The sequence below is a fragment of the Ostrea edulis genome, chromosome 6 (genome assembly GCF_947568905.1).
Source record: "Ostrea edulis chromosome 6, xbOstEdul1.1, whole genome shotgun sequence".
Lineage (NCBI taxonomy): Eukaryota > Metazoa > Mollusca > Bivalvia > Ostreida > Ostreidae > Ostrea > Ostrea edulis.
Window position 1 is genome coordinate 77529708 of NC_079169.1, and position 18505 is coordinate 77548212.

The following is an 18505-nucleotide window of genomic DNA, read 5'->3' on the forward strand; positions in this document are numbered from 1 at the left end:
ACTCCTACATAAAGTGTAATCCTAAGTATTACAACTCTCGGATAATTGCAGGTATTCAGTGCGATGCTCAAACTAAAAAGGTGGATGTTGGTTGCGCGAACAAATCCTCTTAATATTACACAACGCGTAATGAAGGGGTGCATATCTGTTTTGAGAATGACATAAAATGATTTCAGTGTTATAATTCAAGCGAAACAGACAGGAGAAGTTTAAACACATGCTGTTAGTCATAGCTATCGACAAAATACAAAAGAGTTCGGACAAAACTACAATGGTAAAACACAACGCTTTTAGGTCGGAAAACAATAACATTTCCAAAGGTAGGACTCTGAGACAATTAATTGAACTTTGAACCTTCTCTGTTGATTTTCAGTTACTTACTGGCTGCGTACATGTATATATAAGATTGTTTATTGAAATCAACGTGTTGGATACGAGGTTTCTGACACTGCCCGCTGATTGAGTCTGGTTTGAGAGATACGAAATATCTATACGTAAAAGCAATCACCTCTGGTGTGAGGTCAGTGTTATAAACACCGTGAAAAAATCAAGACACCTACATTTTTCCAAGTTAAACGGACACAGTGAACATCTCTGTAATGAGCTTTCATTGTGCGTTTGTTATCATTAGGTGTTAATGTTGATCGGAGTGCCTAGGTGAAGAACACGATCGAAAATTAGCCTAATGGGAATTTAGAACAAAATGATACAAAAATAAACGAGACCAACGATAATCCACGTTCAATGGGCAGCTCGGATTAATTGAAATTGTGTTTGACTTGTGTAAATTGTGAAAAAAGAAAAACGAATATGATGGATTTATCGGTTTTCCGTTTTGTTCGTATCGTTAAGGATCAGTGGAGAAATTGACACGAACAGCTGATTAATAACCTTGAGATATTTTCAAGTGTTGTTCTTACAATCGTTTTTGTGGGATTCGTTTTTAAAATCAGTGTTGTTCTAGAACATCCATTATGTCACTATAAGTCGTCTAAGTGGACAGAAGTGGGTAAGGTTTTTCCCTGATTTTTGTCAGCAATATTAATTATTTTTCTTTCATCTTCATTTAATTTTTCTCTTCATATTTTCTTTTCATTTTGCGTGTGTCGCAGACATATTTTTTTCGGAATTCATATGCCACATGTACATATATTCCATTCCACGTGTCTCCCCAAAACAATTTAATCTAATAATTCTGAACATGCACCTTCATCATTTATAGTAATAATATTTATTTGGCCATGGTAACGCAGCCACCAATGTCTTCCATCTTGATACAGAGCAACGCAATATGAAATCGGTCTTCATCTTTTCCTTCAGACAGTATCTAATCTATTTTTATGGAGATTTATGATCGTTATATGCAATATTTACGCGATCTTTATCTAGCGATGGACGGGTTTCCACTAATATCATCTGATGATCGCCATTCACTACATTTAGTGGGGATTTTACTTCGGAAATGTGATTACTTCTTATATGGCGTATATTTTGGATTGTTAAATAAGGTAGTCATATTTTGCCACCGTCTTAAATTCGTTTTAAATTTTCAAAATTACCCAAAGAATAGATTACTATTATTTGCAAATGTATTCATGTGTGTGCATTGAACAGGCAATCGGATTTATATTTTAAAAGTTATTGTTACTCGTTGTCTAAATACATGTCTTGGGAATGATGTATTAAACATTTTGTTTGTTTAAGATGCCTTTCATGCGAATTGTATTATGAAGTCGAAAACTCTCATTGGTATCAAACTCTTTTCACCCATTTTATATAACTTGCTGAAAGTTCTCACACTTTTTTCGTCAGCTGACTATGCTTTGTGTCACCTTTTCCTACCGACTATACATAAGCTGTGACCAATACATTTCAGGATCCACCAACATTTATGGACAAATTCCCCGAGACTCGGTTGTATAGATCAACCCCTAGAAGTACACGCTCGAGTCCCAGACGAGGAACGCCAGACTCTAGCAGAAATAGTTCCTTGTCTAAACAACAACAGTTCCTGACTACGCCCGACCACCAAAATGGACAGGTGCCCGGGGATGGAATTCACAGGCGAAGGTCATCTATTGCTATGCGTGCCGTTAAAGTAAGTTGGTTTATCATTGTATATACATCAAACACTTGCCGCGAAATATATAAGTAGTCTGAAAAGCTAATCACAGATATTCAATTTCATCGATGTATTCCTTGCGAGGGTTTAAAGAGGGATAGGGGCCTTCTGAAAATTGCAAAAGATTGACTGTCTTCGTCGTCATTTATGCAAGTGCTAGTCCGCTGTTTGAATCGGATTGTTCTGATTAGTTCTTTCCATATTGTCCTGCTATAAATAATACATGTAACACTGTAAAAGCAACGGATTCTGTAAAGTGGGGCATCGCCTCCAACATGGCACGCAATGTATTTCTACTTTAAAACCAACAACAATCCCGATTTTAAAAGATAAAATTCCTTAATATGTTATTGAAAACTTGGTATCATAGATATACATTCAAAAGCATATTCGAGCCCCGCTCGTGCCAGGCCACGTCAAGCCTAAGATATCAAAGTAGGTAAGGAATTGCTCCTTCGCCAAACGCTCGGCATTTAGTAGTGAGAATCACCTTATAAATGGAAGTCTCGTGTCACGGCAGGCGTTGGCACGATAAAGAACCCCACTGCTATGGCCCTGCTGAGCGCTAAGCATGCATGTAGGTCTAAATTTGTGGTACTTCACCTAAAGCTGGTGACGTCTCAATATGAGTGAAAAATTCTCGACGGGACGTAAAACAATCAATCAATGAAAAGCATGCATATACAAAATTATCAGGTCATTGATATTTGACCTTGTAAACCGGTAAAGTCAAGGTCATTTTACATCGATAGGAATCAGATAAGAGATCACCTTCCAAGTACACTTTACATTTGACCTTGAAAACCAGTAAGAACTAAGTGTCTACGCATTTTAGCGTTAAAATCAAATAAAAAAATATAGAATAGGAGTTCAATTCTAAGTCTAATCAATTGATTTAGTGACCTTGACTTTGAAAGGTTTAAGCTAAGGTCATGATGAGTTTGCCTGAAATATCAGTCTGTAATGTTAAAAATAATTTCTGCTAGACTTTAAGTATTAAGGCTTGAACCTCCAAGAAAATTTCGTGATAGGAGTCTGGATCCATGCATGCAGATTGAAAAACAGCTAACGTGTAGGCAAAATACAAATAAACAGGTAGTGTGTCGTACGTATATGCAACTTATTATTCCTGTAAGGTTGACAAATGTCAAATAAGAAGTATGAATCAAATTCTGAACCAACTTACGAACAAATTGCTATGTAAACCCCCCCCCCCCCTACTGCAACTCTGCTGTCATATTATGTTTGGTTTAGAGAAAACTGGAAAGGCTTAATCATTGATCTACAGGTCTAAACCGTCTTTCTGTATGATGTAGCTGAAATAGCTCAGAAAAAATAACAAAGAAGTTGTTCTTTCATAATTTTTACGATATGTTAACTTCGGAAATCATTTTACGACTCTCTAATGTACACACAACTCTAGCCCAGTGTCTACACAGTGCAGTGATGAAAGACTTACATAGAAAGAATGCATGAGAGAAAATATAAATTACCAATGATCAAACCGCATTTAGATAACACTTGAGGGGTCTCCACAGAGTAAATCCATTTCAAAGGAATGGAATATTAGCAAGGAGAATCTGTGCAGTGTCCCTGTCGCGAAGTCTGATGGGACAACCACATGATTTTGAAAATTGTAGAATATTTTATTCTTAAATACAGTACAGCCAATCTGTTCACTTCCTATTTAGTCAAGGACTATAATTTTTCTTGTTTAGCTCTTATTACAACGTTTAAGAATATTAACAAAATCCTGTGTACATTTGATTTAGTTGTCAGGATATACTCAATATTCCATAGTTGTAATACTATTATGTGTTTCCTTCCCTGATAGTGAATGATTAAGGATTGGAATGTATAGGGCCTACCTTGAAGACGATTGTAATAACCATTTTCATTTTGCTTACCAATGAAAATTTATATCCCAAGTCATATGCAAGTTTTATCAATCATGGCTATACTTTGTATATTCTTCCTGAAACTGTTTAGAAATTTCGAAAATAAAATCCGATATTTGAACAATACATTATCATTGTAATCATATATGAGTGTTAATCATATATTTATGTTAATTTTCTTAAACATCGAATATCCAGTCTTGAACTGTTGTGATTTTGTCAATGAAGGGCATATAATTATGAATAATGCGCCTTTTAGAAACAAGTATTGTCCAGAAATATGTTTTCTTTTGATTATTTGAAATAAAGTTTTGATAATTGATTTCGGGTGATTATGCTTTCATGATTTGTGACAACTCTTTAAATTACGTTTAACAAAAGAGGTCAATTTGGAGTCTGCACTTTTACTTTTGGGGTCTAAACTTTCACTTTTGGTCGGAAAAGATGTCATCTTGGGTCACACCCTTCCCCTTGAAAATAATCTTGATCTGCCCGTGAAGATTTATTTTCAGTATGTTCAAGGACAGAAAACATAATTTTTCCAAAAAAAGTACCACATCCCTCTTCCTCTTTCAGAATCAAATGATCGCCCCTTATCCTAAAGGTTTTCATTTGTGACGTTAATTAGGCAACAATATGTTGAATCGGGAAAGAATCCACATAAAGAAGTGGATATTCATACTGTAATACATTTGTTCATGAGTGGAATAGTATACGTTTGCAAAAGAAGTAACAACTGATATTAGTGTCAGTGAATTTGGTATAATGTTCATAAAGTCTAAAGTCCTCACACTAACAGCCACCCCCCCCACCCCCCCAAAAAAACCCACCAAACCTAGAAGTCCAAAAATAGAATCAAATTGCATGTATACTAAAAGACGTGATATATAGATTTAGAGGACTGATAGTCAATTTGGAAATACTAAAAGTTATTTTCACGCGAAGATGTATGAAGAAATATTTTGATATGAAATTATAGGTTGTGCAATATACGCATTATGCGCGTGTTGACTACGCCTCATATTTAAACTAAAAATAAAATACATACAATCTGATTGATCACAATGACGGACTGGCCCATTCCAGGTTCAGGGGCAATTGTATTGTATTGTTTATTGGCTTTAAGCCTTACGGCTCATCAGCATAATACATATTCAATTACAAAGTATAAACAAAAAAGATGTATACAGTATGAAAAGTGGAGTGAATATTAGAGGATGGACATACGTGAAGAGAGTTATAAGTCAAGTTTACATTAAAAAAAACCAAACAACATATACAATAAAAATGAAAATATCTCATTTCAGACTCCCGAAATTAAACTCTTCCACACCCTTACCTGCAATTAAAAGACAATTGATAAAAAAAAGACAGTCACCCCGTCTGTTTTATTTTATCATGACTATCGTATACACAGTGACATAGATGACACGAGAAATTTACAATCAAAGTCTTTAAAGACACCGGGTACTTCATTTTCAATATCTTATTTTGTTTGACTTCTCTTAATTTCATTTTTCATTGATTGACTGATTTTTTTTTTAGAAATTCATTGGAATGGGTTAATTTAGCCTGAACATAAGTGCGTCTGTCGTCCTTAGAAATCGCGTGTTGAGTCTTCTGCAGTCGCGCAGGACTGGACCGTTGATATTGCGTGGTGGATCTGTTATACAGACATTCACTTGGATTGTAATAAAACGTTTAATTCATTTCCAAAATTATAAGTTATCAAAGAGTAGGTGCTAGAATTACTGTAAATCAGAATCGGTATGTAGTTCATGGAAACAAGTCGTGTTTTGAAAAGTACATTGACAGGTCATGCGAGTTTATAATGTTAAAATTAAATTGTTTACACATCTGATTTTAATTCTGAACAAAGATTACTAAATTATGCGTAAAACTTTCAAAGAAAATGGCCAAAGGAAATACACCTTCGCCTTTAAAGTGCTACATTTGAAAAAATCAGTTTTATTTTCAATGCCGACCCCATGGTCTGTCTAGATTTGATATTCCACAGGGAGTAATAACCTTGAACTTTTCATAAAACAGGATACCAATAAGTTTCTGTGCATTTAAGGAGACTTTAGATTACCTTCAACTTAATTGGTTTCAACTAAATTCAGAAATCAATACTGTCCTATTTTAAGTTTAATGAATTTTGTATTTGTTTTGACTAGAGTGTGGCAAATGCTTTATGCCATGCATTAAATGGAAATCCAGTTTTGAAATTCAATCTAGACAAGCATTTAACAACACATGGAAACCCATTGTAATTTTAATAAATCGTTCCTCAGTTTAAAAGAAAAAACGTCCAGCATGTGTTTAGTTTCATAAAACAACTCCTGATCTCTATGTATCAGAAATATTGATATTCTAAATGAAATAAATGACATATTATATAGCAAGGTATCCAAAATGAGGGATAAAGAAAACCAGTGCTGTTACCCGAATTCCCATCATATTAATGGTTTGAGGTTGACTCCAATGGACTTCAGTTAAACAGATATTCGCAAGATTCCTCTTATAAGACTTCCTTACGTTCTGTCAAGAATTTTTCACTCATGGAACATACAAATTTATGTTGTACCTCAAATGCTGTTTGGCATTATTCAACACTGTGTGATAATAACCATATTGCAATTTCGATATACACTCAGATAGTTTAAAGTAAAAGGTCTTGACATTGACAAAAAGAGTTGGATCATTGTATCCAAATACCCGCGCCTTCCACTTTGCACTTAACGATGGAACTGTGTGACTTCCATTACAACCCACCACCCCCCGCTTTAAAGATTTTTTTAAAATCATATTTCAGTATATCAGTTACCCCAATTTAATTCCTCTAAATGCCAGCTGCCCGCGAGTTCTTCAATAAAGTTCATTGTAATATCAAAGGAACTACTTGTATTCGCCAATCAATAATTAATTTTTACGAGATTGTCCTTTTTAAAATTCTTTTCAACTTTGAAGCGCTAAATTTAATTGAACACTTGACAGTTTGGTTGTCCGAATAATGCTCGATTTTGTGTCTCTACAGAACATCCAAAGGTCAAACAATTTCCCCCAATTTTCTTTAAAGTTGCATTGTGGGCGAGATTCATTTATACCTGTCTGCCTGTACTAAATAAAAACATCATACCCTTTAAAGAATAAAATAGGTCATTTATTACATATACAATAAATGGCAGTAAAGGGAACACAAACTAGGATTCAAATATAAGTAAAAGTTACATACAGACAATGTATAATGACAAATTGCCTCATCTCAAAATTAGCACCTGAGAACAAAAATTGTGTCATCTGACATATTATGACTAGTGACAAAATATGGCATATTTGGCATATAAAAAATAGACCCAAACTTATGTAGAACTTGGAAAAGTCAGTGGGCGAGATTCATTTTATGACAATGTTACGTGGCAGTACATAAGATATAGCCTTGGTAGACAACGGCTTTAATTTGATATATTATTTACAGATCAATTTGATTGATGCGAAGATTGAAGTAAAAAGACTTAACTTTAAAGTGACGCAATAAAGATTTACGAATACTCGGGGAATTACGGTTCAAAACTTTTATTATTTATAATTAGTGAAATTCGTATTTCAAATGACTTTGTGAACTGCAGTAACTACATTTATGTAGAAACAAATCTCTTCACTCTAACATATAGATATTATACACTAGAATAGAATATTTATATGTTTGAGGGGAGTTCCTGAAATGCCAATAATTCTAAAAAGTAAGACCTCGGCTGCATCTTGTGTGTCGCAGCCTGACTTACGATAGCACTTCTTCTAGCCGAGCTTTATGATCGAGTATTCAAGCACTGACTATAAATTTTCCTCTTCAACAAATACAATCCCAGCCCGTGCAATACAATAAATTATTGACGAGTACAATGGAATATTGCAGGTGCATCATCTGCACTTCTTCATTATTAAATCACAGTTTTTTTAAAGACCGATCAAGGCAGTAATGCATCTCAGTTGTTTTGGTTTTACTCGGTGACGTCATAAAATAAGGAAGCTGAAGTTTCTCTTTGAATCAAGACTCACGTGTATGTTTCATCCACAAGTCCTCTTTGTTTTCTGTAAGTGGTTACATTACCTTCAATGTTTACAGATCACTCTCCGACTGTATTTAACACATGGGAAATTAATAAAAGCGGAACACTAAGTTTGTTTTCAATGGCACTTGATGGCATCCTGTTAACCATACAATATGGCTGACAAATTGCACATAGCAACAAAGACTCGCTGTTTTCTCCATCCCGATTTCTTGGTCCCCCATTTATACCATTAGATGAGTTTCAGACACTCAGAAAAAATACAAAATCAGAGATGAAACATTTGTTTGGCGACCTTCACTTTGAACTTTGACTGATGTTCACCTAATTCGTGCAGTCGTACGTGCACTTATAGTTTTTGTGTTAATTGCATTCTTGTACTTTCTTTCAAATTGCTAAAATTTACAATATACGTGTAACGTTTGAGTATGACGTTTTAGGCTTCAAAACAACGCAAGTTAATGTGACTTGTGTCTTCAAACTAATCGACATTTTCAAAAAGCAAATTCTACAGAAAATGAAATTGATTTCTCTGCTGAAAATGTTTGTAAGTGTATTTTCTAATCAACGAGTATAATAATGATTGCTCTTAATTATTATAATTGCTCTTCGAGATTCAAACGTTTCTGCACAGGTCCACGTCGTGAAGATTTACATGCATTTCTATTTAAAGGCTGTTGAAAACGTCGCACGCCGAGTGTCAACACCCACCTTTTCCATCGACAAAATTGAAGAGAACTTAGACCGAGAAATCAAAGAAGAGGAATTGGAAAATGAAGAAACACGAGGAACATGCAAAATGTAAGTGAAGCTAATCTGTGTGTGATCCGTAAATGTGATGATAATGCCATGATCGTCGATATACTTTAAGGTAGGTCACCGCTCAGTCACGTTCAGTAACTCATTATTCAATGTTTTAAGAAAAGCTATGGTATGCATACATGCAGCAGTTTGCACATTGCAAGACGTTCTAGTGGTATAATATATGCATTGACAAAATTCGATCGGTGTGAATGAGAATCAATTATCGACAGTATTGATTTTTGCCATCAGTTTAATATTAATGAAAACTTGTTATCCTCCTCTCATGCAAAAAAAAAGGGGGGGGGGCATATAGGTTTGAGACCGGTCTGTCGGTAGACCAAGTATTAATTACTCAAAATCTGAGAATCCTTTGCTTAACAGACATCGATCTTACATTTGTTCTCCCTAAAAAGTAGATGTCGCCTGTTGATTTTGAGATCACAAGGTGAAGGGTCAATCTTTTATCGTGTATGGACATATGAAGTCATTGTCTTTATAATACTTTGATTGACTGACATCAAACTTGGTACATTGGTTCTTCCTAAAATGTGCATATCCCCCATTAATTTTAAGGTCAAGGGTCAAACTACTCGGGATATAAGAAAATATTGCCCGCTCATTACGTTGTGAACCCTTTAATGACAGATCTTGACATTAGATTTAAACACAGTTGCTCCTTAAAGAGAAGTTGGTCCACATTTGTTTTCAGGTCACAAGGTGAAAGTTCAGGACTCAAATAACGGGTTATTTGAAGATGTCTGCTCAGTATCTTGAGAGATTGAACTTAATATTGTGGTTCCCACTGATTAGTAGATAAACCAGATTTTTTAACCTATCATTACATTCTAAATTTAAAGTTGATCCTTTTTCAATATTGCCACATGGGAGTACTAGTATATAGGTTTTTAAAACATTTCTTATTTAGAGAGGATAAAAGTGAATTGCAGTTGAGAAGCCTGTCTTAGTATTTTAACATTATTAAGAAATAGAAATATATGAATTTACTACTAGCGTAGCACGGCTTATGCACTAAATATCCCGCCGCATGTTCTTATTTAGCAGTAGGTTTCATCAAAATCAATGTATGGGGGTATTCTTGTACATATACGTCTATCGGTTCTTGGTTAAAAGCTTTTAATATATTTGCTTTAGCCCTAAACGTAATAATGGATTATGTATTTTTAAACATTTTACAGCACTATAAAATGGTTTACTCTAAGCAGAACTTTGGGTCTGTATTCATATTATTGCATCATCACTCCCGTTGTTTTTTGGGGGTGTTTTTTTGTCTTTAACAACGTACCGGATGATCATGCCGAGATTCCGTCCGGGGTCATTGTTCATGACGGTGACACCAGTTGTTTGAGCCCAATCGGCATCCTACAAAACCTATATTCAAATGTCAGCTTAAATGTACAATATATAAAGCAGGTACAGAAGATATAATCCCTAATTGTGAATAGTTTCTATTCTCTGTTTGGTTTCACTCAAGAAGCATATACTTCACCTATACATATACATGTATTAGAAAATGTATCAGGATATGGCCTCAATGACAATGGACGTAATTTTGTTTGTAAGAGATATCCTATCACAAAAGTTATAGTTTTCTATAGTGTAATATATTCTATTTTAGTAAGTGCTATAGTTAATTTGATTTAATACAAGTCATGGTATTTTGTGTAACATTTCTTTATTTGTATCGTTAGAGGTTTAGTTATTTCTCGTTATGAATACACTTGATAGATTTTCTCTATATATAATAGCACATAAAGTCATTTAAAAAAAACAACCCAGTACTTTGTTGTACTACACGATAACACTAATACTTTGATTTTCTGAAAGTTGCCATGGCAATTGCATTTATAATTGTTTAGTATCGTCCCCCCCCCCCCCCCGTCATCACTATCTTAACTTTAGAAGCGCGTCTACTACATGTAAATACAATGACCCTTCCCGGAAGTCGAAGTGATTTATATATGCACCCTGTGGTTATTGTTTTAAGCTTACATGTATCATAAGGTTAATATCAAGTCCATACATGTAATAACAATTGCTTTTTTACTTCTTTTGTGTCGGAGGTGCATCTAGTACTATGGCAGAGTACACGCGCACGTATAAACCTGGATTTCTCGAAGAAAAAACGGGGGGGGGGGGGGGAGCTATAGTCTGAGATTTGACTCAAATGTTGATTGCTCAATTGAAAGAAACTTGCACATACATATGTATCAAAGTTTGACATGTTTTATTTTTGGGGTTTTCAAACTAACATGGTTAATAAAGCTATAGTGGTGATAAATGTTAAATGATGCATAGTAAACTATCTAATCTCATTCCAGATGAAAGGAATAGGTTCACATTTTTAGTTCATTCTTAACTAATTGAACTCTTCGATTGGGCTTATTTGTATAATGTATGCATTGCGCGGGCCTTAAGCATTGGCCTTATTTGTATAATGTATGCATTGCGCGGGCCTTCAGCACGGACTTTTTGCACAGGACATGGCGTTGGCGAGTCTCGACATCGAGTTCATCAACTGTAGACGTACACGTATAGGAGTAAGGATGTATCATACTGAATTCACCATACTAGATCATATGTAAAACACTAAAGGGTAGTTAAATACATGTATACACTTATCCAAACCTGAATTGCTGGGAAAATAGCATGTGTTATGCTAATACGACAGTCACGTGGTCAGCACTCGACTCGTTTCGGAAATAAAGTGTGTAAAATACAGGCTGTCATTTGAAACTATTTGATTTATATCTCTACAACCATAGTTTTTAATATGCATATTTGATCAATCTTTGTTTTATTTTATCCATAGAATACCGTAGTATTGATATTTAAATCGAAATTGGAGTATACATGCATGTTCATTGTACCTTTTTAAGATTGAGATTTTTTCGAGAAACCCAAGAGCCAACTAAATGGAGCGGTCTTTCGGATGAAAACGCAAAAATCGATGTCCCGTTTCATAGCAGGTGTGGCAAGATAAAGATCCCTCCCTGCTCAAAGGTCGTAAACGCCGAGCATAGGCCTAAATTTTGCAGCCCTTCACCGGCAATGATGACGTCTCCATATGAGTGAAATATTCTCGAGCGGGATGTTAAACAATATTCAATTAATATGTTCAATGATATAACTATAGGAAATATGGAAATGATCAAAATAATTTTTGATTACAAACGAAACCATTAAAACAATGCTATTTATGTACATATAGGTGCATGTAACATCTTAGTTATGATACGATTGATGCGTACGGAGTCATAGCAACGGAATTATGTGAAATAATACTCATCAATTTGGTTTCTTTTCTTTCGGAATACTGATTAACTTGATTGGTTTGTTTTTAGATCTTATGGGGAAATAGTGTATACATTTTCATATTTGTCCTACCCCGTGTGTAAATAAATCAATTTAGTACTTATTAAGTACACTTTAAAGGAAACTAACTAAGAATATCAAAACGGCCTTATGACACAATATGCGTGTAATTTGAATTTTTCACTTCTTCATTACAAGAGGTGCATTGATTGATTACATAGCATAATGCTAGTTTTAGCATACACATGGAAGTTTATAGCTTTATTGTCTAGAAGAACCAGGACGAGGCATATCACAGGAAATGTGTTAGCAAGATGTTCATTGATTTGACGAACAAGTAATAGATTGTATTTCTTTCTTGCTTGTTTTCCACTGCTATTATTTTTATTAGGATTATTTGCTGTTATAGTATAATTTTTTTTGAGTTTCTAGAATTGGTGTCTTGGAGTAAATGCTGAAAAGGAACAATACGTGTCGATTTCCATGGGTTTTTTTTTTAATAAAAATAACTAGCAATGAAATAATCAGATGACACGAACATTTGATGTAATATGATTTATTACTTGTACCATTAACAACAGCAAGACACATCTGTGAACAATTAAACATGCCCGACTGAAAACGTAATGGGAAAATTCCTGCAAGAAGAAGAAAATAGTACTGCTATCTGTGCATCTCTTGGTATTGAAACCTTAACTGATAATTCATTGTAGATTGCGGAGTTCGTGTCAGGACATATTACACAGCAAGAAGGTGCTCCTGTTGATAGTCCTGCTGAATATAATTGACTGCCTGTTAGTGCTGGCCGGCCTTATCCTGGACATCCACTACATCAAAGGTGAAAGAGGCGTAACGGGCATTAAAAATGCTTCCCAGACACGCAACGTGTAACAAATCACCTATAAATTGTGTATAATGATGCAAAAAATACACACTTGTAATAAAGTGTCTTCAAAGTGTCAAAGCTAAATGACTCTTTTCGTAACTTGCCGGTATATGTAATGATGGGAAAATGAAGGCAATCAAATGGTATGAAAGCTAACAAAGCGTTTTATATCTTGTCTAGATCTTGAGAAAGGCAAGCAGGGAGTATTCTGTAAAACAGACACCCCAGTGATATATAATTGCTATTTTCCACTCTTGCTTGCAATTGAAATGCTTGCAAAATCGATATGCAGAAGAAAATAAACCTCTTGTACATTTCCATGAGGTTACCTGTCAATAATTAAATATTTGTTTATATAAAGTGTGTTTGAATAGCTTAGGTGAAGATGATTGCGATACTACTGAACTTTATTGATAAACTTATTATTCACACATTTGTTTAATCCCTGTAAATTTCAGCGATTCGTAAGTAAATACGACAGGGTTTCAGAACATTTCTACAGTATTTAGCAAAAGGGTAACCTGCAAATAATGACGTGAAAAACAGTTATATGTACAGTATATGTTAATAACTACATAGCCCTCGTGTCGATCGAGAAAAAAATGGTTTTAAAAAACATTTTTGGTTTTATCGCTCGGTTTCACTTAACACATAAATTAGATGTTACAAAGACATTGTACGGAACTTTACAAACTCTATACTGATAAAGAGAGAAAAGAAAATATTGGTTACATTTGTAAACAAATATCAACACTGAACACAACCTTAGAATCATATTTACATGTATCAATAAGATATTGAAAGAAGTTGAATTTGTGAATACTTACATTTGTAATGCATATTCAACAATAGAATATTTCTATTATTAGCTCAAACAGGATTATAGATGTCGCCTTGTGCTGATTAAGACAGGATTACAGATGTCGCCTTGTACTGATTAAGACAGGATTATAGATGTCGCCTTGAACTGATTAAGACTGTGAAATAGAGAAATTCTAAGTTTTTCTTGATTTGTTTTTTTGAAATGCAATTCTTTGCTTAATATGAGGGTGTAACGGGTTCAATAAAAACGAGTCTCGAGATTGTCGTCTTGGTGTCGGTAGTTGGAAGTTTTTTTTAATTACACATTGTCAAAGACTATTAGTTACAAACTAAATCTAGTTTAAGAAATTGGCTTATACCGTTGAGTAGATCTGTCTCACCTGTATCTACCTCTGCTGTTACCTATGCTTGAGATTAGCCAGTATCATATATGTAGAATAGTCGTTACAACATGATATAAACGGAGAAACATGAAAGGTGAAGATAACGAACAGTGATCAATCTCATAATTCCTATAAGCAATGCAAAATAGATAGTTGGGCAAACACGGACCCCTGGACACACCAGAGGTGGGATCAGGTGCCTAGGAGGAGTAAGCATCCCCTGTCGACCGGTCACACCCGCCGTGAGCCATATATATATATATATATATATATATATAAGTTCAACAATATACAAACTGTTGAAATCCCCCTAGAAACCATTAGTAATTTTCCTAAAATCTCTGTGTAATATATTTCTTTTCTATTGTATTTCTATTGTAGGGATGCTAAACGCCACCAAACAATTGACGAGGAAGTTTACTTATGCCTTAAAGGACAGATTTCCTCACATGTTTAACAATTTGAGCCCCTATGACATTCACGATTTCTATAACACATTGCTAACTTTACCTTACCACTGTAACGAGTCGTTGACAGATGTGTTACCAGTGACAAACTTGAAACATTCCGGAACGTCATCAAATTTTACCACGGTATCAAACGGAAGTGAGTCTAAAATTGGAATATTTACTTCAGAGGATTTACCATCTTTTCTGACACGCCATCACCAAAAGCATCAAATAGAGACAGATATTGCTCATGGCTTCCACAAAGCCAGCATCGCCATTTTAGCAGTTCTTTCATCATTGGTAAGTACAAGTACTGGAGTGAATTATATCTACTTACCTGTATTATTGGTAATTACTGGAGTGAATTATATCTACTTACCTGTATCATTGTGAATTATATCTACTTACCTGTATCATTGGTAATTACTGGAGTGAATTATATCTACTTACTGTATCATTGGTAATTACTGGAGTGAATTATATCTACTTACTGTATCATTGGTAATTACTGGAATGAATTATATCTACTTACCTGTATCATTGGTAATTACTGGAATGAATTATATCTACTTACTGTATCATTGGTAATTACTGGAGTGAATTATATCTACTTACCTGTATCATTGGTAATTACTGAAGTGAATATTTATTTATCTGTATCATTGGTAATTACTGGAGTGAATTATATCTACTTACCTGTATCATTGGTAATTACTGGAGTGAATTATATCTACTTACTGTATCATTGGTAATTACTGGAGTGAATTATATCTACTTACTGTATCATTGGTAATTACTGGAGTGAATTATATCTACTTACCTGTATCATTGGTAATTACTGGAGTGAATATTTACTTATCTGTATGAAAGATTTGTTGTCTTAAAACAGTTCTGTTTTCGTTGATATTTGGAACTGTACATACATTGTACATCTGTATGTTTTTAACGAATGGAGATATTTTTTTGATACGAGTGTCACTATCATAACCAAACTGGATTGGAAAATGAAAGCATCATATTGTTTATTTCACAGGTTCTCCTGAAAATATTTTGCTATGGAAAACAATTACTAAAGAGGAAAATGGAGGTACGTGTTTGACAGAGCGTTGAAAATTAATGTTACGTTTAGCAAGGTCTGTGTAAAGTGTAAAATAATGATTAAAAAATTAGATTCTACTTGAAACAATTTGTAGTTGACTATAGAGAAAATCCAATACGGGAAATGCATTTAAACCCAATACAATTGAATTTCTTGTTCTTTGCACCACATTTATATGCATTTGTTTAACACATTTAATATTATCGATGTATAATCTCCCTAGCAAGAGCACCAAGGGAGACAATTATGTAATGTTTCCTCTTACAAGCCATCAGATGGCGACACTCTGATAGATAGATAGATAAATAGATAGATAGATAGAAGACAGATAAATAGATAGATAGATAGAAGACAGATAAATAGATAGATAGATAGAAGACAGATAATAGATACGAGCACAATTCTCAAGAGATTCTACAATCATGGTCAATTTTTGTTAAAAGAATTTGTCTTTAATTTGATATTTGAGAAATTAAGTTCTCTGTGTGCAACAATGAAATTGCAATGTAAAATCATTGAATGGTTCCTTTCGTGTCCAAACCAATATAGCTTTTCACGGAACAAAAACATTACTTTATAAGTTATCGAATTTCCAAGTCCTTAGCAGTCATCATTTACATGCCGTTTAGAATTTGAATCGTTCCTGAGACTTCTATCTCCGCAGTCATATTAAAAAGCAAACAAATTGTGCTCAAGCATATTTAAACACGACATCTTTCATTTTTGTTTTGACGTCTGTTGTGTTGATTGATTATTTTACGTCACGTTGAGAATATTTTACTCATATTAAGGGCCTCCGTGGCCGAGTGGTTAGAGCATCGCGCTCAATATCACACGGCCTCTCACCTCTGGTCGGCGCGGTTCGAACTTCGCTCGCACCGGTAAGTGAGAAAGTTTCCCAGTTTACTTTCGGAAGGTCGGTGGTCTCTTCCCAGGTACATTGTATCTGGGTTCTCTCTTCCACCAATAAAATACTGGGCGCCACCAGATAACTGAAAATTTTTTGAGTGTGGCGGAAAACAGCAAAACGATCAATCACTCATATTGAGACTTCACCAGCTGTAGGTGAAGTACCACAAATTTTGACGTACATGTACATGTATGCTTAGGGCCGTAGCAGTGAGCACCAAAGCCTATCGTGACACGGGACCTCCGTTTTAAGCTCACCTGAGCTAAAGACTCAATTGAGCTTTTCTGATCACCCGTTGTCCGTCGTCCGTCTGTAAACTTTTCACATTTTTCGACTTATTCTCCAGAACCACTGGGCCAATTTCAACGAAACTTGGCAACAAGCATCCTTGTGTAAAAGGTTTTCAAGTTTGTTCAAATGAAGAGCGATGCCCCCTTCAAAGGGGAAATAATCACAAAAATAGGGTGTGGTCATTTAAAAATCTTTTCCCCAAGAACCACTGGGCCAGAAGAGCTTAGTTTACATAAAAGCTTCCAGACATAGTGCAGTTTGTTAAAATCATGGCCCCAGGGGTAGGATGGGACCACAAAATTTTTACATACAAATATATTAGGAAAATCTTTAAAAATCTTCTTCTCAAGAACCACTGGGCCAGAAAAGTTTACATTTACATGAAAGCCTCCTGTCATAGTGCAGAATCAAGTTTGTTAAAATTATGGCCCCCGAGGATAGGGTGAGGCCACAATAGGGGATCAAAGTTTTGCATACAAATATATAGAAAATCTTATCAAGAACCATGCATTGGAACAGATAAGTTTACATTTGCACGAAAGCTTCCTGACATAGTGCAGATTCAAGTTTGTTAACGCCTTGGCCCCCGAGGGTAGGGTGGGGCGACAATAGGGGATCAGAGTTTTACATACAAATATGTAGGGAAAATCTTGTAAAAATATTCTTCTAAAAACCATTTGGCCAGAAAAGTTTACATTTACATTAACGCTTCCTGACATAGTGCATATTCATGTTTGTAAAAATCCTGGCCCCCGGGTGTAGGTTGGGACCATGATATGGATCAAAGTTTTACATGTGAATATATAATGGGGAAAAGGAAATATTGGCCAAGGTAACTCTGGTGAGCGATGTGTCCCATGAACCTTTTGTTAAGGTCATATCTGAAAGACCCGTGATTATTGCGAAGGAGCTATCACTATCTATGTTAAAGGGGAAGGCAACCAAAGAAGTTCATATGATAAATAATAGGATTAATTATATGATAAAAATTTAATAAATACTATTCTGCTGATATACGGCCTAACTAAAATTCAGTACTAATTTGAAAACGTTAAAAATTAAAATTCCCGCCATCTGTAGAGGCTGCCATGTTGTGGAATTCTTTTATTGAAGACCACAAAAACCAATAATTTTGACGTTACACCGTCTGTTCCGGTTTTGATGAGATTGTAAGATCATCAAAGATGTGCATGCGGTAGATTTTACGAATAAATAGTTTGGTGTCTTCCTGTCAAGCTGTTAATTGCACTAATGCGAAGGAGATGTGAACTTTTTTTTTCGATATTAAGACATCTGAAAAAGAAAAGATTTTAAACTGTGGATCCATCATTTGCGTAATGACAAGTTGAGTTTCGAGACATTTGTGTGAAGAAACGTGTAACGTCTGCCTGGTCTGCGACTCGACTGAACGTCTTTTCTTAATTTCTTATTGGAAATT

At 34.9% G+C, this 18505-nt stretch overlaps 1 protein-coding gene across 5 annotated transcripts in view; it reads left to right on the top strand.

Annotated features, from left to right (window-relative positions):
* The first annotated feature begins 234 nt into the window (after positions 1 to 234).
* The window catches only part of LOC125645963 (uncharacterized), a 29330-nt gene continuing 11059 nt past the window's right edge, over positions 235 to 18505 (top strand). The window contains exons 1-6 of one of the 5 annotated variants that reach the window (XM_048872019.1): positions 235 to 320; positions 1877 to 2098; positions 8764 to 8891; positions 12941 to 13065; positions 14700 to 15067; positions 15801 to 15854. In XM_048872019.1, the coding sequence (XP_048727976.1) occupies positions 1892 to 2098; positions 8764 to 8891; positions 12941 to 13065; positions 14700 to 15067; positions 15801 to 15854 (882 nt within the window). In that variant the 5' untranslated portion in view covers positions 235 to 320; positions 1877 to 1891. Of the gene's footprint in view, positions 321 to 346; positions 1509 to 1876; positions 2099 to 8763; positions 8892 to 12940; positions 13066 to 14699; positions 15068 to 15800; positions 15855 to 18505 lie in introns of those variants that run through there. The other 4 variants (XM_056140847.1, XR_007359501.2, XM_048872017.2 and 1 more) reach the window with 4 other exon arrangements.